At 42.1% G+C, this 20957-nt stretch overlaps 1 protein-coding gene across 1 annotated transcript in view; it reads right to left on the bottom strand.

The window, feature by feature from the left end:
• MYH15 (myosin heavy chain 15) overlaps nucleotides 1-16078 on the bottom strand; it is a gene marked incomplete at its 5' end in the record, with an annotated part of 164466 nt that extends 148388 nt beyond the window's left edge. The window contains 9 exon segments of the mRNA XM_079921437.1: nucleotides 561-656; nucleotides 734-797; nucleotides 3851-3915; nucleotides 8007-8098; nucleotides 8100-8130; nucleotides 8133-8154; nucleotides 9602-9745; nucleotides 11931-12037; nucleotides 15982-16078. Coding sequence (XP_079777563.1) covers nucleotides 561-656; nucleotides 734-797; nucleotides 3851-3915; nucleotides 8007-8098; nucleotides 8100-8130; nucleotides 8133-8154; nucleotides 9602-9745; nucleotides 11931-12037; nucleotides 15982-16078 — 718 coding nt within the window.
• Between the last annotated feature and the right edge of the window lie 4879 nt (nucleotides 16079-20957).

The following is a 20957-nucleotide window of genomic DNA, read 5'->3' as shown; positions in this document are numbered from 1 at the left end:
TACCTTTTCCTGACATTGTGTACACTGTTCCTCTTACCGGAAATACCCTCCACACATTACTCTGGTTACATCCCCTTCCCATTCTCCATATCCCAACCCAAGTCCTCCTTTCTTTACAAAACTCCCATTAACCACTAAACACTATGGTGATGTCTCCCACCTCTGGCCTCTTGTCTATAGCACCCACTTAAATGATTAGTGGTTTTAATCATTTAAGTCTTTAAAATTTTCTAGTGCTTTTTACACACACCCACACCCACACACACACACGCACAAGCATGTGTGCAGACATGCATACACACACATTCATTTACCTCTGCTGGGCATCCTACCCACCTCCAAATACTACCAAATTGAAACAAAGTGTTACCATTTACTCTCTACCCATGTAAAATTACAGAACACTGGTTCTATAACTGGTTCAATTTCTTAAGTTTTAGGATGAACAAACTGAGTCCTAAAGAGGCTAGGAGACATTAAACAGCACTTTTCCAGTTCCAGTAATCTGACTATTGTCTCTTGTTTTAGAATGAACTTCAGCTCCAGAATAATACACTTACCATGAAGTTCTTTTTTCCCAGACAGAATTTGATAGAATATATGGTAGTTCCTCTCTCCAGGCTGCTGGAAAACAACCCGGGATTTTTCAAGCAAATCTGCATGATGAGACATGAGTAAAGATTCAAACGTAGGTGTAGAAGAAAAGTAATTAGACAGTGCTATGGCTACTTACAGATGTCGATGTCTGCAGATGACAGCTTGCCTCTGGCACAAAAGTGCATCCCGATGAACTGGCCCTGGGTGGACACAGAACACAGTCTCCTATTGAAACATTCCAAGCAGTTGCAATGGCTTCATTACACACATCACTCCCAAAGTGACTACTTGCCCCAAAGTTAAAAAAATGCAACACGGGTCTGTGATGGCACCAATTAATGTCGAGAGGCAGCTGGAGTGTCATCAGGACGAGCAGTGGTCCTGGAGTCTAGCCTCAGACCTGCTCATTGCTGGCTGTGTCTTCTGTTTCTCTTCTTCTTATTATTTTTTTTATTGAAGTGCAGTTGATTTAAAATGTACTAGTTCAGGTATACAGCAAAGTGATTCAGTTATACATACATACGTGTGTGTGTGTGTGTGTGTGTGTGTGTGTATTCTTTTTCAGATTCTTTTCCATTACAGCTCACTACAAGACACTGAGTATAGTCCCCTGTGCTATACAGTAGGTCCCCATTCATTATCTATTTTATATATAGTTATGCCTATATATCAACCCCAAACTCCCAATTTATCCCCTCCTCCTTGGCTGTTCATTCTTGCGTGCATTATAGAATCTCTCTGGGCCTCAGTGTTCTTATCTAAAAGTGAGAAAAATAATATCTGCTTGGCGTATTATTCCATTTATTAAACAGATATTCGTTGAGCATCTGCTATGATCCAGAAAACCTGCTAGGCACTGGAGATACCACATTAGAAAAGTAGGTGTGTTCATGGCTCTTCTAGATTCTAGGTGTACGCAGCTAATGTAACAGCTCTAATGTAGGAACATTTGGTGTGTTTTGAAATCAAAAGAAAAGGCAGTTGTGCAGGAGTGTAGCAAGTAAGAGAAAAGGGGGCAGAAAATGGAGTCTGAGGCAGGCCTGTCAATGAAAAGCCATAAGATAGGATCTAGTGGGGCAGAGAGTCTGCCCAGAAGTGACAGAGCCCAGGTGCATCAAGACGCAGCCAAGGAGGCAGTCCAGGGGGTTAGAGCCCGCAGGACGAGGATGTTAGTACAGAGGGGAAGGCAGACTGGTAGACGTATACCCATGCAAGGAAGGAATCAGACCAGGACTGCAGCCAGGCAAGAGAAGGAGAGTGGCCAATACAAGGTGATTAAGCCATTAAGTTAAAAAATGCAGGGCTTCCCTGGTGGCGCAGTGGTTGAGAGTCTGCCTGCCGATGCAGGGGACACGGGTTCGTGCCCTGGTCCGGGAGGATCCCACATGCCGCGGAGCGGCTGGGCCCGTGAGCCATGGCCGCTGAGCCTGCGCGTCTGGAGCCTGTGCTCCACAACGGGAGAGGCCATAGCAGTGAGAGGCCCGCGTACCGAAAAAAAAAAAAAAATGCAGGCTACTGGGAGTCACACACACAAACATACACATGTATATATATACACATATACATACACATATGTGTACCTCTATGCATATGTACATTTACATATAAATATGTGTATTGTCAACTGAAAAAAATGCACAACCTAAAAGTTGAGAATTATGTTTATTCGGTGGACGTTCTGAGGACTTAAGCCCAGAAGACAGCCTCTCAGGTAGCTCTGAGGGACTGCTCCACAGAGGTAAGGGAGGTCCCTGGATATATAGGAGTTTTTGCAACAGAAACCAGGTAGTCAGAACATCAAAAGATTACTGCTAATTAAAGAAAATCAGACATCTCAAGTTAATGAATTTAGTGCTTTTCGATGTATGGGAAGATGCAAGAGTCTGTTTCATTGAAATTGCCCCTTTGATATGCACCTTAACTATCTAGGGCCAATATCTTGCTTTTCTCCAACCTGAATCCCCTCAGGGTGCACAGTGGTGGGGTAAGGGGTGACTACAGTGGCTGATGGCTTGATGGCTGCAACATCCTTTTTTACTGATATGACAGGTGACATTCTTTGTGCATAGTATACATACAGAGTATTAATCGAAAGAATTGAACCTGCATTTCTTGATTTTCTGAACCTTCTTTCCTTCTCCCTTCTTTCCTTCCTTCTTTCCATTCATCCATTTTGTTTACTTTGCTTTTCTACTTCTTTATTCCCTTCTATCCTTCCAACTTTTTTCTTGTTCTTTTTCAGTTGCTTTCTTTCCTTATTTACGTTTCTTTCTACTTACTGTTCTTTTCTTTCTTCCTTTTCTTTTACCCTCTTCCCTTTCCTTTATCTTCCTTTTTTCCCTCCCTCTCTTCCATCTTTCCTTTTGCACTCTCGGTTTTTTTCTTTTCAGCTTTCTTTCTTTCATATTTAAGCAGAAACTCCCTCCACATTCTAACAAATCCCCAATCTAGCAGTTGTTTTATTGCCCAGTATTAGTACCCACTATGCAGCCGGACATAGCAAGCAGATGTAAGTGTAGTCAGGGCAGCTCTAAGGCTTTGGAGGAAAACCAGCCAAATCAGCAGGAGGCTGTTATGTAATTACGCCTAGAGTCAAACAGGAAGCCTTCTGCAAATGTCCTTGTAAATTATATCGTGGCTCCCTGCCACTCATTCTTGGCATAAAACGGATTAGTGAAGCTTGAGTTTGAAATCCAAATCTTTCTTCTATCAAGGGACTGCTAGTTATCAAAAGCTACTTTAAAAAGTGCTTTCTCCCCGTGCCCCTCCAAAAAATCCTCAGTGAAAAATATGCAGGGGCAAGGGGGCCATAGGCAAGAGTAGAAACAATAATCGTAGTAAGTGAATTTGGAAGTACTTCCTAAAATGACTTATTACAAGGAGTAAGGAAATTATGAAGGAGAAAATATTTACAGATCTGTAAAATGTACTAAAATATAAAACATTATTAGAATTTGCTGAATGAGCTTCCCTACTGGGAGTATAAAGGAATTTGACACTATTAAGATAGATATTTTCTTCCTGAAATTGACCAAACCGCAGAAGCTTCTCAAGCACATATTTCTATGTATTTTTAATTGTCTTAATGATGAAGCTGGCGGACTTCCTTGAGGAATCTAGCAATTTTATGAACATTAATCAATAACCTTCTTTGATGTTTTAAAAATTTTTTTGGATCTGTGTGCTCAGGCATGAGTTTTACCATTTGCTAAAAACTAAAGACTCTGATATATTGCTCAATCATGTTACTTACAAAGCGAGAGGAGTTGTCATTTCTCAGGGTTTTGGCATTTCCAAATGCTTCCAAGACAGGATTCACTCATTTGATTTGATTTTGTAGAGTCCCCTGGGATACAGGTAAGAGAAATACAGCTGATGAAACTTTTCCCAGAATTCTGTAATATGGCAAGTCCTCCATACCCAGGTCAAACCTCATTCTTGTTTTGGTAACCAATAGACAAAAACTACTTCCAAATTTGGTGATGAAAGGTTATTTTGGAATGGTAACTCAAAAATAGATGGATGAGGGCTTCCCTGGTGGCACAGTGGTTGAGAGTCCGCCTACCGATGCAGGGGACACGGGTTCGTGCCCCGGTCCGGGAAGATCCCACATGCCGCGGAGCGGCTGGACCCATGAGCCATGGCCGCTGAGCCTGCGTGTCTGGAGCCTGTGCTCCACAACGGGAGAGGCCATAGCAGTGAGAGGCCCGCGTACCGCAAAAAAAAGAAAAAAAAAAAAAAGATGGATGAAAGATTGACAATATATGATGCCCCATGACTATATGTGGGAGTTCATTTACTTGCAATGCTTCTCTTTTGGTTGGCATTGGCCTGAGTAGGAAAAGAAAACTGGTATTTTACCAAAGTAAACAACAACAACAAATACCATAGCCTATTTCCAAACTTCATTCCATATATTCCCCCTCATTGCTAATCTGCCTCTCTTCCCATTCAATCCTCACACCTGGAAATTTATCCAAAAATAATACAGCAGATGCGGCATTATTAAATTACATTTTTGCTTGCTATTATTCCTAAGTAACCTAGAGGTTCATACCAAGCAGTGACTTGAAATGGTATTATTGGTCTTGAATTTGAATCATATTGGCTCAGGCTGATGGGCCAAAGCAGGTCACCTACACTGAGAAAGTCCTAATGACCACTTAGCACCTAAACTGCAACATAGCTTTGTTTTTTTCCAGTCAGCCTCAAAGATACATTTTATGGGGGGCATTTTATAGTATGTGGTATTTAAGAATTTATAGATTTACAAATACTATATTCCTTCTATGTATTATGGGTCTACTGTCCTTTAAAGAAATAAAAGGGCTATATAAGCAAACTTTTTCACAGAACTTCTATGTATTACGTATTGTGTTATGTATTATCACAGGGCTCAATGGTTAGACCAAACAAACAAATGCACACAAAACAACCTAAAATGTACACACAAATGAAGTAATATCTAGTGAATAATAGAATCCAGTGATACCTAGAGAAATCGATCAAATTCAGGAATGTGGCGGTTGGAAAAGAAACTTTCCATGGTGTGGAAATTGGACTAGATTACTATTTTGATACACTTCTTATCTTGCAAATACAGCAGGAAACATCTAGGATCATACGGAAAAAGCAAAGCAGCAATGCCAGACATAGATGAGAGGCTCCAACAGCTCAGTAACTCATTGATTTTGAGTTTTGCTCAGCATTATCTAATCTTATTTTACATACCAACTCTCATGGTCTAGGTATCCTCAGATTATTACCATCAACCTGTTAATAGAGCTAAACAAAGTAAGCTAAAGCAAAAATTACCAAGGATTAAAATAATTAGAGGAAGAGAGAAGGTAAAGTTTTCAGAACGTAGAATGTGATTGCAGTTGAGTGTACATCCATTAGGCATTTGGGATTTGGTCCAGAAGTTAGGGGTAAAGGAAGCAGAGTTCTTTCTATTGGTACATATTTGAGGGATTCTGACAGCTCACAGCAGCTAAAGAAATACCACAAAGAAGATATTTCAATATTAAGAAATATCAAGAGTGGCCATTCAAGGCATTGGTAACCCTAGTTTTGGGGGAAGGTGGTTTGGATCTTAAGTAGCTAATTCTCAGAGGGTCCAAACAACAAAGATCAGGCCAGTAAATGCCCCTTGAAGCAGATCTGAAACAAATTCTGTAATTTAATGTTTTCGGATTATTGGTTCAGAGTACTTGATGATCCTCCCAAGAGGCAAAGGAAAAATGGGGAAAATGACTTTTCTATAATTTTTTAATTGTTCTGTGGTGCGGTTTCCTCCTTTCTCCCCATAAGTGATCGGGGCAGAGCCTCCATGATTAGCAGATAGGGCCACCCACCTTTTCTGCCAAGATTTATAAACACTTACTGGCTTTTCTTCGGATTCACCCGTGGTTGCTATGGTGGCAAAGTACTGGATAATATGACACAGTTCAATGACACAGCTAACTGGTTGAGATTATAAATGCAATGAAAGATAAATAATTTGAACCATATAAACTAAGGCAAGAGGGAAAGTTTTATAGAAAAGTGGAACTTAAGAGGGAACTTGAAGGAGATGCAGACATTTAGTTGTTTGGGAGAAGGAAAAGGACATCTCAGGCTGGAAAAACATCATGAGCAAAAATCTGGAGTAGGGAAAGATCAAAGACTTTATAAAAATAAGAAGCCTGTTCCTCATGGTCCTGTTAACAAAAAGCTGTAGAGTATCTTTGCTAATTAGAGATAGGTCTCCTCACCACCAACTGTTCAAGAGATTGTCACATATGAAGGCTACCATCATATGGCCAGGTCCCTCGGAAGAGAACCTACCAAACATTCCACCAGGAAGTTGAGCTTTAGATTTCCCTTTTACCTTTGATAATCAGCTAACTTTGTAATGTGGAGAGAACACAACGGTGAATTTACAGCCTCTCACCCAAAGCATCATAGGATCAAGGCCTGCCTTTATCTGCCTGAAACTCCAGAAAATAGTCTATCCTCTGCAAAGGGCTGAACTTTAACCACCCTTCTAGCTCTAAGATTCTGAGACCTATTATTTTTCTGGGGATGGCTGAAGCCAATGGACAGCCCAACACACGTGACAGCATCCTCACTGCATAGAAAGAGCAAGAATTTGAGCATTTGACTGCTTCTAGAGTCCCAGCCTCTCCCCTCAACCACCAGGCTGACAGTTCACCTGGCCAGCCAATGCTCTGCCTATCAAAATTAACATACAATATGGTATCAGTGAATCCTTTCCATCTTTCTTCTTCACTCCCTTTTCTTGTCCCTCTAAGCCTCACCATCTTTTAGTTCCCACTACTTAATGTACCTTGACCTGCCCCATTCTGGTTGCTCACAACAGCAAGTTATCTATTCTGTGGTCATACCCACTGGACTTTCAGTCTTTCCGGCCAGTTAGCCAGACCAGAGAACTTTGAAAATGATTATTTGGACAGGGAGCTCTCTTCATCAAGAAAATGATTAAGACCAGCATGTGCACCGCAGGTTCCAAAGGATCTTCTAAAATGTGAGGCAGCCTAGCTGGCACCATATTTGGCTAATCACTGACTAAAGTGTTATGACAATTTCCTATCTTACTCTTGCCTAGAATGTATTCGGTACCTAAAGAACAACAATTCAAAGGCAGTGAATTTATGTTTCATAGCCAGTGAAATGTAGGTGTCTGCTTCGATTGAAACACTCACTGCTGGCCAAAAAGAAAAAGCAAGGCAAACACTTCACGTGAAGAGTACAGACTGATTCTTTCGATCTACAAAAGAAAGGAAAATGTCAGTTCATTCTTCTATCAGAGCTGCCATGTATTGGCACGAACTTATTCAAAATTTCCTTGGTTGCAGTTTGAAGTCAGACACAAGAAGGATTTGCTCTGTATACAGTTAGAAAAAATACCATTTCAATGGTACAAAGTAAAATAGATTTTCTCTTGACTCTATGTAGGCCAGTCATAAGATCATACAAATTCTATCACTCTCTCCTTGCTCCAAATACAAACGGTAAATGACGAATGGTTGACATATCGCTATTTTAAGCCTTTTATTAAGCCTGGTGTAATAATAGCTACAGAATAACCTCTTTGTGCCAGACATTCTAGCAGGTACTTTTTGTAATAAAAGCTGACATCTACAGGGGGCTCACTCTGGGCCAGACACTGGGCTGAGCACTTTCAAGGCATTATCTCACTTAATTTGATATGCGAGCTAATCGTCCCCATAACCCTAGGAGGTAGGCCCTATTTTGCTCACGTTTTATCCAGAAGGAAGCGGAGGCTTCAAGTGATTAGGCAACTATAAAGGCCATGCTCCGCTCCCAATGCCTACCTGCCTCTTAGTGACACGGAGAAAAAGGAGATCAGATATTTTTACCCTTCATTTTGTAGGGCAGCCACTTACTGTGAAGCATATCTTGAAAGGTATTATTGGCCACAGCGAAGATGTGAGGGGGAGCCTCTGATCGCCTCTTCCCTTTGTAGATGGCTGCCACTGCTCTGTGTTACTGGAAGCCACTTTTGAGGCTCACACAGGAGAGACCCGAATATATCTGACAGAAGATCAGAAAAGATTTCCAAAAACAGGTTAGGAATACTTCCAGATTTGTCAGCTCTTTCAATGTCAGGTAACATTTGCTCGAATATTTACTTATAAAGGAACTGAAAGAAAGAGAGCTTTTGGATTCTTGCACAGTAGGGACTTCTGATAGGAAGAGACAGAACCAGGTTAGAGTAACAAGGGGGCCTGGGATTACCTCTCCCCTGGGAGATCTGTCAACCACTAACTTGTCTGACACACACACACACACGCACACGCACACACACACACACACAACTTTTGAAGACAAGGAGGACGCTGACAGAAGCCTTGTTGATTTTGGTAACCCGCTCTCAGGGAACCTGTGCCTCAGCAAGATTAGGAACCTGATGCTTAAGGCACTGGGGTAATAGCTCATGTGGGTCACTCAAACCGTGGTGGCTGGACTGTGGCTCCCCAAAAGATATGTACACGTCTTAATCTCCAGAACCTGTGAACGGGATCTTATTTGGAAAAAGGATCTTTGCACGTGTAATTAAGGTAAGGACCTCAGGATGATATCTGGATGGGCCTTAAATCCAACAGCTAATCACCGTATAAGAGACACACAGAGGAGAAGGTGATGTGGAGATGGAGGCAAAGATTGGAGTGACGCGGCCACAGGGAATATGCCAAAAGCTACTGGAAACCGGCACAGGTAAGGAATGATTTTCCCTAGAGGTTCCAGAGGGAGTGTGACTGCTGAGTTTATTTGATCTTGGACTCCGGCCTCTAGAACTGTGACAGAATAAGTTTCTATTGTTTTAAGCCACCCTGTTTGCGGTAATTTTGTTATAGCATCTTAGGGAAACAAAGACAGTCACACCGTAAAACAGAGTGCCCAGGAGCAAGTTGGCTGCATGGCAAGGCTGCTAGAGCAATGGGTCCCAAATGCCATCATCTTTGCCTCATCTGCTCAGTGCAGCTCCTGCTGAATAGATTCTGAGTGAATTAAAGAAGCTGAGCAACCAATCATCACCTACTTAATGATGATGAAAAAAAATTATTCCATTTATTGAGCACTAACTAGGTAACAGGCACTGAACTACATGCTTTACATTCTTTTATTTATCCTCCAAGCTACCATGGAGAGACAGACATTATTATCCCACTTTACAGATAAGGTGACTTCGAGAAGAAAACTACTAGTGAGAAACAGAGGTGGCATTTGGACACGGGTCTATCATGCTCCAAGCCTCATGCCTTTACTTTAGGATGAAAACCTGTGGGAAGGGATATGAATACTGAGCAAATAAAATTGGGGAAACGCTAAGATAATGTCCCTTCCTGGTGGGCATTTCTCAAGGATTATTCTCATATGAGTATGCTTAAATTCAATATCTTTTTCACCCAAAAGAGGGCTGGGACATCGCCAATGTGATGCCAGCATTCTGTTTCAGTAGTGAAGTGTATACACGTACATAGATCATCCAATGGTTATAGCGCCTCTTCAGGGCATGCAGCACAGATGTTTCATTGAGGTGAGTCAGCATTGCCATGTCTTCAATCATTTCAAACTCTGGGGGATTCATCTGCTGGATTTCGTCCTCCTTGACACTCAGACTCTGCAGAGAGGAGAAAAATATAAGATATATTCCCCTATTTCTTCTATGCTCATTCATTTTTGCCATGCATTTGGAAGAATTTTCAAGGAGTTAAGAAAAAGGTGCCTCATTAGAGGATGGAGCCAGAGGAAGTTAAACCAACCTGTTTTTCCCAAGAATTCCTCCGACTCATGTTCTCTCCTTGCCCGAAGATAAAGTTTTTTAAAAGTGGTTTTGTTGAACCAAAATTTTCTAAATTGCAGTGCCCTGATCCTGTGGCTCCTCAGACTGAGATTGCCCCTGAGAGAACACACATTATATTGCTCATGATCTAGCCTGATCTAACCTCCCCTCGGCTCTGATTCTATTTTTCTCTCCTTTCGTTACCAACTTTAAGTATTACTCTCCACCCACTGGCTTTATTGCCTTTGTTAATGTTACAAAGACCAAAGGTGATTGGAAGTGTAGTCACTTCTAACAGCAGGAGGAGGAAGCCTGGAGCCAGGGAGACGCTGGCCCCAGAGTGGGGCTGGGGGGAATGGGACCTCCATTAGATGGTGAAAGGTCAAGCAGAACAAAGCCACCCACCTTTAGACTCCTCTTTCTATATCATTAACTTGTTGCTTTCATGTTCTTCTTCCTATGATTTCTTTCATAGTTGTAACCACATTATATTCACAGATCATCATAAATACTGTTAAAAAGACAGCAGTTTTAGAAAATGTGCTCAGAAGAACAAACTTCTCATCTGGAGGCCTAATAAAATTGAAATGGACACAATCAAGACAGTGAAAAGACAACACACAGACTGGGAGAAAATAATTGAATCCCTTAGTTTCCTTAATTAAGACATTCTGAATTTTTCCCTTGCCTAAATATGTATATTCCTATTGATAAGGACCAAGTTCTGCCCTTAATTCCATTAATTAGTTATATAAAAATCTACCTAACTTGTGATTTTTTAAATGTACAGACACCATCAGAAGGCATATTAAGACATCATAAGTGGTAGTTTTTGAGTGGCCTCCAGAATTTTACAATTCAGATGGCAATGCTTTAGATCATAAATTGTCTAAATACAAAGATAAGGGCATGAAAAAGACAAACTTTCTTGATAATGATCGTACCTGTTTGTTTTAGGATGTGGCTTGTTATGGAGTCGGGAAGGGCAGAATTGGAAGGAGATTGGTGAATTGCATATGCGCAGGAAATGATCTGTAAAATCTATAATGGAGTGTTCATCCAAGTCAGGGCAGAAATAGGGCCCAATTCTCTGCCATGGAGCTGGCAGGCACGTGAGGTCAGTGATGCAAGGCAAAGGTTCTGAGAGTAGGCTGTCTGTACAATATTGCCCTGTTGCTCTGAATACCTTGGTGACAGGCAGAAGGGGTTGGGGACTGTTACAGTCTCACTACACATTCTCTCTATGACCTCTCACAGTCTAACTTATGCCCCAACAGTTGACCGAAGCTTCTCTTTCAAAGGTCATAGGTGACCTCCTAATTCTGAAGTTCAAGGCTCTCTCCAAGCCCTAAATCTCTTTCTCTAGCATTTGACATTACTGACCATTCTCCCATTTCTTGGTTCCTCTGACACTGTTCTATTTTTATTCAGATTATCCCACTCTTTCCTGATCCTACAAACATAGCTTGCTTCACAGTTCCTAAGGTCATTATTTACTCCAAGATGCACCTTTAAAAAAGAACTTGAGGGCTTCCCTGGTGGCGCAGTAGTTGACAGTCCGCCTGCCGATGCAGGGCACACGGGTTCCTGCCCCAGTCCGGGAAGATCCCACATGCCGCGGAGAGGCTGGGCCCGTGAACCATGGCCGCTGAGCCTGCGCGTCCGGAGCCTGTGCTCCGCAACGGGAGAGGCCACAACAGTGAGAGGCCCGCATACCGCAAAAAAAAAAAAAGAAAAAAAAAAAGAACTTGAAATACGATAGAAGAAGTGGAAAAAGTTGTGCATTCTAGAGTCAATGAGCTTTACCACTGGCAGCCGGTTTACTCTGATTCTTCAATGTTCGTCATTACATCTTTGATAGTTAAGTGGAGGAGCTTCTTAAAGATTAATGAGTTTTCTAAAGTGTATCAGTGGCATCTCCTACCCCAGGTTTTTAACAAAACAATTGGAGAAAGGACACACCTAATTATTAAATTAAATAGAGAACTTAGTCACCAATGGGCTGAAATAAAGATTTCTTTACCTTTCCATCTGTTGTCTCAACAATTATTCTGTCATCATCTCCACCCCCTTTAATCTCAGCCTCAACATAAGCATTCTTCACATCATGAATCCAGCATTTCTTCTTCCCTACAGAGGGGAAAAAAATGGATATTTAACTACAGTCCCTGTAGGAAACGTACATTGGACACTTTCATACTGATGGACATGGTCTCATTTCTGCTAAGTCTGCTTGTTGACCTGGCATCACCAATATAGGAAGTTGCAAAGTTAGATAAGATCATGAACGCTCACCCTGAAGATAAACCTACATAAGGACTGTTTAGGAGCAAGAAGCGTTTCAGCAAGTGGAGATTGGGAACATTTTGCTACCAGACGGTTACCTGCAAAGCCTTACCCACCTCTCCCAATCCCCACATTTACCTCCCACTCACAGCCCCAGGTGCTTGGTGGTTGGCCTGGTGCTCTCACCCTTCCCAGCTCCCTCCAAAAAACTTCCCTCAGAAAGGTCTGGTTACAGCTAAGTGAAAATTTAGGTTAGTGGCCATGTCTGTCCGTCAGGGTTTCTTTAGACCTTATTTTTAATTTTGGAATGAAAGCCTGCTAAGAGAATTATACGGTAGACTTGGAGGGGGGAGAATTGAGGAGAGAGAATATGGATGATTGCTGTCATAGAGCATAACTGAGTCATATTATTTTTCCCCATATATTGTTTTTCTCTCCCCCTGCCTCCTCAACCCCATGTCTCACGCCTTAGCAAAGCAGCCCTCTACAAAGCAATGAACCAATAAGAGGCTTTGGGTGACACGAGCCAGAATTCTTCTGAACGTCTGAGGCAGCTTCTCTTGGCCTCCTGGGATGCTTCTCAACTCCTCTCCCACCTGAGGCAGATCTCTAGGGAAGATGAATAAGAAAGAGTCTCTTAAAGGAAAGTGAGTCTTACCAGAAGCTCACAGAAATCCCCGTTCACAGCTCCTCAGGTAGATGGGGGGAGGGGGCAAGGAGAGCATTTGGCTGGAAGAGGGAAAACCTGTGCCTAGGGCTGTGGGATGCACAGGGGAGACCCTACTGCAGCCACAGCACTGGTAGGTAGTGCCAACTCCATCCCACCTCCCCAACACATGAATCACAAAAGCTAGCAAGCCTCACTGCTGCAGGATGGGCAGCCTCGCCAGACCCTCTCCCCAGAGGTGGACGATAGGACTTGAGGACTGAGTGTGGAAGAAGGAGGTGAAGCAGGGCAGCACGCACCCCTCTTCCATCACACTTGTCTCTGAAAAGAATTTCACTGCTCACTACTTTCCTGCCATCACCACCTACACTGTGCTCTCTTTCCCTTTCCCTGGTTACAACCAATTCACCACTCAAACTGCTGGGCAAGAGGATTTTTGTATTCCTATCTGATTGATTTTGCATTTGCTTCTACTTGTTGTTTGCATTTTAAATACTGGTTTTAATTGTATTGATCATTTTGGGGTTTTTTTGCAAAAGCTAATTTGGCTTTGTGTTATGTCTATGAAAATAAGCTTGTTTTTGAAAAGCGCCCATTTGCATACATTGTGTGTGCTTAAGGTACTGCATTTTAAACCAAGTGTTATTACTTGAAAGAAACATGGGTACCACCTGGCACAGATTTCCCTTTTGTCATTTTTATTTTTTTTAGAAAAAGAACCTGGGAAGAGAGATTAACAGACTTGTCCACAGTCACATAGCTAATTAGTGACAGTCATTAGAATAATGACACTAGAAATTAGATCATTTACCTCCTAAATCAGAGCTTTTCCACTAAAGCATTCTTCCTCTATATTATATGCTGAGCTTTTTTCCCTCCAGTTTTTCTCTCAGAAATTATGTTCATCACCTGCCTCATGATTAGCTCTTTCTTTTATCACCTCTGGAAGCAGTGGGAGAGAAGAATTTTTGGAAGCACTTACCTACTTGAGACCGAGTCCCAGAGAAGGATCGTTCTGAAGATGAAGTAAATAAACTCAGTCAACTTTTAATTCCTTGAATTCTCATGAATAATTGCAAGGATGGAAACATAGACAGCAATGGCTTTGATTCAGGCCACCTGGATTTTAGGCCTGGCTTTGCTAGTAACAAGATACAAGGCAATGCCTCAACTCTTTGGGCCTTAGTTTTCTCATCTGCAAGCTCAGGAGGTTCATCTCTATGATTTCATAGTTTTAGATGACTAAATATATTTTCCAAAATAAAGGTAACATGTGTTTATTGCAAAAAAGCTTTACAAGTAGAGAAATGTGTGAAGAAAAACATTTTAAAATAATCTCCCATAATGGAACAACTCAGAGATAACCACTGTTATCTATCTGAAGCATTTTTTTCAAGTCTTTTTTTCTATGATATTAATCAAAATTGAAGGAATATTGTATCCAGTTTTGTAGTTATTTTAACTAGATGGTTTACTTGTTCTATAAAAATCACTTACATTTGCCTTGAAATGGTGTTTTGTTTCTATTTCTGAAAGCACACTTCCTCCCTGACACCCAGCAATTCTAGTTTTCTAGGTAGCATAGTAATGCATTGTGTTTATTTTTCACATTTATTGTCTTCTTTGATCCTCATGAAGGAAGGTAGGCAGAGAAAGCATATGTTCCCATTTGAAAGATAAGGAAACTGAGGCTCAGTAAGGTAAAGTGATGTGCTCTAATTAGCCAGAAAGCATCAAGAACAGGGAATTTGAACCCAAAACTACTTGCCAAATACTCTTATCACACAGCTTCCATTTGGCCTGAGTTCCAAAAAGCAGACTCCATTGTCTACTAGCCCAGGGGGATGAAAAACTTCTGCTGACTCTCCTCTTTGTGCTGTCAGTGCATTTCTATGAGGAAGGATTGTTTGACCAAAAAAAAAAAAAAAAAAAAAAAATTAGAAATTATGTGGATTGTTATAGTTTAAGGAATTGTTTACAGTGCTGACTCTACTAAATGTATCATCCAATTATCTCGAATGCTTTGGCATTTTGATTTTCTCTCTGGTACCACTAGGATCTTGTCCCTCATTATCTAACTATTTGCGATAAGCTTCTGCATGACCAGTTCTGACCTCAGGGATAGTTCTGTTATTGTATTTGATTTGACGGATTATAATTAGCTACTCTAAAATCCAATCACAGTAATGACATCCAATGACTGGAAACTGGGAACTGATCCAGGACTGGTCTATGATGGAAATAGAATGTGCTACCTAACTGGCTTGAATTATAATTGGTCATATTAAAGTCTAATGTTGACTAATTCGGAGTACTGGAACAACTCTCAGTCGGGGTTTATGCTGTGCTGTTGAATACTTTTTGGAATTGAGATATATAGGTGGCTTGATGCTGGATCACACTGTGAAACTGACTGTAAGTCTCCAATTAACCAAAATTCAGAAGATGGCCATGCAGCCCAGACAAGTAAAGAAAGAGGGGGGAAATGTAACATTTATTTAGAGATTTTAATGTAGTACTCAGCCTTTATCTTACGGGTAAATCCTCATTAACCTTTGTCCTTGCCTATAACTGCTAAGAAATTACTCAGCAGGGTGAGAAAATCCCCCAATTATCTTCTGTTTAGTGTTGGCTGAGTGACCCTCCTGACCTAGGAGACAGCCAGGGGGCAAAGTTCCAGCATCAGCAAATCCTGAAGAGGGCCCAGGACAACTTCTGTTTCTCCCACCTTCCTGGAGCCTTTTCCTTCATTCTTCCTACCAGTGCACCAACCCCCCTGCAGTCTCAGCCCCCTCGCTCTCCTCTGCTATTTACCCACATGAAGAGGCTTCTGAGAAAGACTTTATCTGGGGCCATACCGGGGTGCTCCTTGAAAAGAAAACCTCTTGTAGGGCCCAGTAAGCAGGGCTTGGGCCTGGGTTGCCTCCCAGGCCTCCTGATCTTCCTTGCAAACTTCCATCTTTACCCTCCACACCCTGAGCTCCTCAACTGCTCAGTGGTTCATGGAGACAGATTGCACCCCAAGCAAATAAGTTAGGCTCCAGAACTGATGGCTTCTCTCCACTGTTCAGACAGTTGCCGCCTGGAAGCAGTAAAATAAAGTGAAGCCAGCAGGCGCCACAAGTCTGGCCATCGAAGGCCGTGGCCTGGAGCAGAAGCAGCTCAGCCTCACTTCTTCTGAGATAGGCCGCGGCCTCGCCAAGCTCTGACAGGTCCATCCTCCTTAAAGGGATCCACCACATCAGGCTGAGGCCTAAACGTGAGCCGAAAGGATTCACTCTGCAGAAGACGTGTAGGAAGGAACCAGGGGAAAGGAGACATCAGGCACTGAAGTGAGAAACTAGTCACCACAGATGGACCAACGAGGGTTAAGTCTTCTTTTTCGCTACCTCTCTGCTGTGTCTCAAGTATATGACAAAACTGTACACAAGGAATCTTACTCTAGCAGGATCAACTTATCCACTAGTCACAGAAGGCCCAGTGCCTAGAGTCCATGATGCTTTTAAGGGCCCACAAAACTATTTTAATTTCTTTTAAAAGCAGAAGAAAAATATGAATATAATCTTAATGATATACAATAATGAAACCAGCCTGGATTCTGTTAATTGGTCTTTATACCAACACAGTTGTAAAATGCAATTTTTAATACTTTTTGTGAAGGAAGGGGCCCAGAAAGACAAAAGTGCCTACAGCCCATGAAAGTCATAATGCAACCTTAAAGAACAGAGCTCTGACCTGGGTGGGTGGTGGAATGGGGCAGACTGAGAAATGTCGAGCTGTGGACACCAGGGCCCTTGTAGGAGTGGAGGAAGGGCTTGCAGGTATCTAGGTGCATCCAGGTGGATGGAACATCGTAGGCAGATCATGGTGGCAAAGAGGGGAATGTTCAGCATTAGAAAGTAAAGGAATAAAAAGGTGAGTACTGCAGCAGAGATGAGTGTCTAGAGCAGATGGTATATGAAACTGCTGGCAGACAGATCTTTAGGAAGCTGTCCTGGGGCAGCACGTGCTGAAGGAGGGAAGCAGGCTGTGTGGTGAACGGAGTGAGTGGGTGTAAGGAGTTCATCAGCTCAAGCAAGGCAAGTTCCAGTCTTGGAGGGACTGAGTTCCCGGGCAAATTATCAGGGCTAAATTCATTGAGCATTCAGTCTGTACCAAACACTTTACTTATTTTATCTTTAATCTGCACACTTTACATTTGAAAATGAGAAGAAGAAATGAAATCTGGGCTATCACGATCCCAAATGAGAGGTCATTCTCTCCAATTGGACAGAAAAGGTCTTAGGCTTTTTCCTCTCCACTCAAGCTTGCACAGCAAGTCTTCTTAGCCCCATTTTATAGATGAGAAGGTAGAGAAGGACTTTCCAAGGTGGCTTAGCTCTGGGACCTCATGACTGAACAGCCCATTGTCTACCCTGTCCGGAATGAACTGCAATCGCTTTGTATTTCATACATGGGTGGAAATTAACAAGCCTAATCATGTATTTTACTGCACTTAATCTATTCTTTGCTTCCTGGTGACTTGGGTGCATCCATGACAGCACCTCTGGGATCTAAGGAGTGTGGTTTAAAGCAAAGACTGATGGTCCAGGACAAGAGCTAATTTTATCTCTGCCAGAAAATAAGCACATGACTTGTAGGAAATCACTTAATCTCTCTAGGTTCAGTTTCCCTCCCTACACAATGCAAGTCCCTGTAATCTATAGGGACATTTTTCAAGATAGAGAGAAGAAAAGTACTCATGAGAAGCACGTGAGCCAAAGCCCAGAGATGGGAAACGGAGTGACATTGCCCAGGAGAAAAAGATAAAATTGACCTTTCTGCAGGTGAGCAGTCAGATTTAGGATTTGTAATAATAATACTTCATAAGTATTTGAATAGTTAACATGGAGCTCGATGAAGAAAAGCTCTGAAAGTTAGTCAGAGAAACTTTGGAACAGACTATAGGAAACATCATAGACTCTGGGCAAGGACACGAGGGGAAGCAGTATTTTAGGAAAATGGCTCTGGCAGCATATTCAGGGTGAATTGGAACGGGGAGAAACCATAGTCAGGGAGACAAGTTGTGAGTCTGTATTTGTGAGAGAATTAAACCTTCTCCTCCTCTCAATACGTGTGACTTCCTGGTGACTTGTTCAATAGACAGTAGAGCTCAGGAAGTGTACTTTGATATGGAAGATATCCATAAGTTTGTGTGTGGGTGTGTGTGTGCGTGTGTACACATTTCCTGGAAAGATACCTAAGAAACGGGTATGTCTCTGGGGAACAGGATATGGGTGGGAGAAGGAGACAGTTATCCTACACTCTGTACAATTCTGGTCTGTTTCAGTTTGTGGCATGTGCATGTACTTTCATATATAACAGATTTTTTAAAGTAGTTCTTATTATAACATCCAAGGATAAAGAGCTCACATCAAAATACAGAGCACACAGCTGTGTAAATCTCTTTCCTAGTCTGCACCACTTAGCATAATTAAAGGTGTAGAAAGCAGCCCTGGATAGGAGGAAACTGCATTGCCAGGAGTATAACTGTTTGGAGGTAGGTAACTGAGGCCAAGAGGATGACCTACATTAGTACCTTTGAAGTAACTACAAAGTGCAGATTACATGTATCCATTATTCACAGGGTACTTAGGCAACATTGCTCTCAGAAAGTTAGCCTCAGACAGAGGCCTTAGATACTTATGCATGTTCGTGGTACAGCCAAACAACTATTACAGTTCTGTTCTAGCACTCACTTTTTCACTTTCTCAGGGACTGAGTAAATAAGTATATAAACCACCATGCTTCCATTTACATTGACATGATAACAATTTCCAGAGTTAAATGTGTCTTGGTTACCTAGTAAAGACAAGGAGTGGGAAAGCCTTATGTGAAAGGGAGAGTTGACATGTGAACTTTTCACCTTGGCCTGGAAAGGCTCATACTGGTCAGAACCTAGCTGCCCTTGATAGGCGATAAGTTAACTGTCATGTGAGAAGTGACGCCAGTGTGGGCGACTGGCCATTCCAGGTGTCTGGGGACTGAAGCATTTCCCAGGACTTGGGACTTTCAGTGCTCAAATCAGGAAAGTCCCACACAAGCTGGAACAATTTGGTTACCCTCCTTTTAAGTCTAGAGCATTTAGTTATTTTTAAGAATAAAATCTCTAGTTTGGAAATTAGCTATTTTTATGCTGGTTGTATTTTCTGTGGTTCTCTCTCTCTCTCTCCAGGTATTTCGTCAATAGCTTTTTGAAAATGTCCATTTATTCTCTCATCCAACATGTACAAATTGCCCACCTACAACTGCCCACACTAGGCTTGGGGGCTACAGTAATGGGCAGGATAAATATGCTCTTTTCTCTCTTAGAGTAATAGACTGGGACTGGGTTGGACAGGGTCGGGAGAGGGAGTTCCTTCTGTCATGAATTACAGCTACACTTTAGGCAAATTTGAAGAGAAAAATCTTCATGCCCCACCCCCCCACCCGGGGAGGAATGGTGCTGGTCATGCAGCAGAGGTCAGAATGAGGGAGCCCAGGGGACGGTGGAAGCCAGGGGAAGAGGTGAGTTTGTACAGCTGTGACGCCCAGCTCACCACTCAGCTGAAACCTTAGGAGGGGTGATGATTTTCTTGACACGAGAGGCCTTTTCCTCACACTGTTCTTTCACAGGCTCCTTCTCTCCCCCAGCATCCTCTGCCTGCCTCTTCAATGGAAGGGTTCCCATCTTTGGAAATGAACGCTGCGAGTCATTTCCAATTTCTCCTTTTCTCTCATGCCCACATTCAATTGATCACCAAGTTCTCTTGATTCTATAATTCTCAGGTTCTTAGCCACCTTTAGCAGACACGGTTTGGAGTGTCCACTGAGCCCACACACTTCTCTGAGAAGTGCCTGCCTTCATACACAGAAAAGGAACCACAAACTGTCATGTCTGTAAGGTGACACTGGTCACTGGCCCAGCTGATTACACCAAGTCTGAGTACCCAATCCAATCAGGGACAATCACGGTGTCTTTTCCTGGAAGACAGATTTGAGACTTAGATGCCACTCTCATTCTGGGTCTTTTGCTTGAACTGAGTGGTGCAGGCTTGGGGGTTGAGGTGGGCATTGTGGTGTGGTCACGTGGTGCCACATGCATGGTAATCAGCAGAAGCATCAACAGAGAGGGAATCATAAGAATGAGGAGAAGCAGCCATAAAGAGATGAGGAAAGAGAGAGAAAAAGAGATTGCTTGCCTGTGTTCCAAATAGCTTTCCCGGTTACAGACCTCTTGAGACCTAGATTCAATTCCTGCCTTTGGCTTTCAAAAAATCTTTCAATAACCTTCCAATAAATCCCTATTCCTTTCCCCTAAACTCAGCTTTAAATGGTCTTAAGTGAGTTTCTGGTTTTGCCATCAACATATCCTTAACGAAGACGTTATGTCCCAGTCTCTGTACTAATACAGGTTCTTATTTTATCTCCTAAGATGTTGTGAAGATTATATATAAATAAAAGTCAGCACGGTGTCTGGTGCATTGTAAAACTTCAATCAATGTTAACTACTCTTATTACTAGTCACAAGCATTTGTTCAGGCTTTGAATGCTAACTTGATTAGTGAATCTGAAATGTGTAAAACTGTAATAGAGGACAATACCTTGGGGAAGTAGGGAGGGGAGATGGAAATTCACAAAGTGAGTTGTAGTTGGGTGGATGCAGGTGAAACAACGGGATCATTTACTTGGGCAGTGCTCTATCCTGGGAGGTCACGTTGACTCTAGTCCTCTCACTGATGACCACACTGAATCCATCACAGGGCAATCTTACCTTTTTCAATCAGGGCCAGACAATACATTTCTGGAGGGAGGAGACACAGAGAGTGTCTCCTTTGAAATCCTCACCACCTTGGCATTTTAGTGCTTTTACTGTAAGCAGAAATTCAATCGAAGCCTATTAAGTAAATTGTTAAAAGAGTTAAAGTCTTTTCACGTTAGCAACCTCAACAGTTTTCAAGTTGGTTTCCTCATAATTGATTAGATTCAATTGAGTTCTTCATCAAGTTAGGTTATTATGCATGTTTACTTTCAAGGGCTTCCACTGCTCGGAAACCGTGATGCAAGTAATAAGAAGAA

This window comes from Stenella coeruleoalba, assembly GCF_951394435.1.
Source record: "Stenella coeruleoalba genome assembly, chromosome: 5".
Lineage (NCBI taxonomy): Eukaryota > Metazoa > Chordata > Mammalia > Artiodactyla > Delphinidae > Stenella > Stenella coeruleoalba.
The sequence above is the reverse complement of the archived record's forward strand: the minus strand, read 5'-3'. Positions and strand labels throughout refer to the sequence as shown.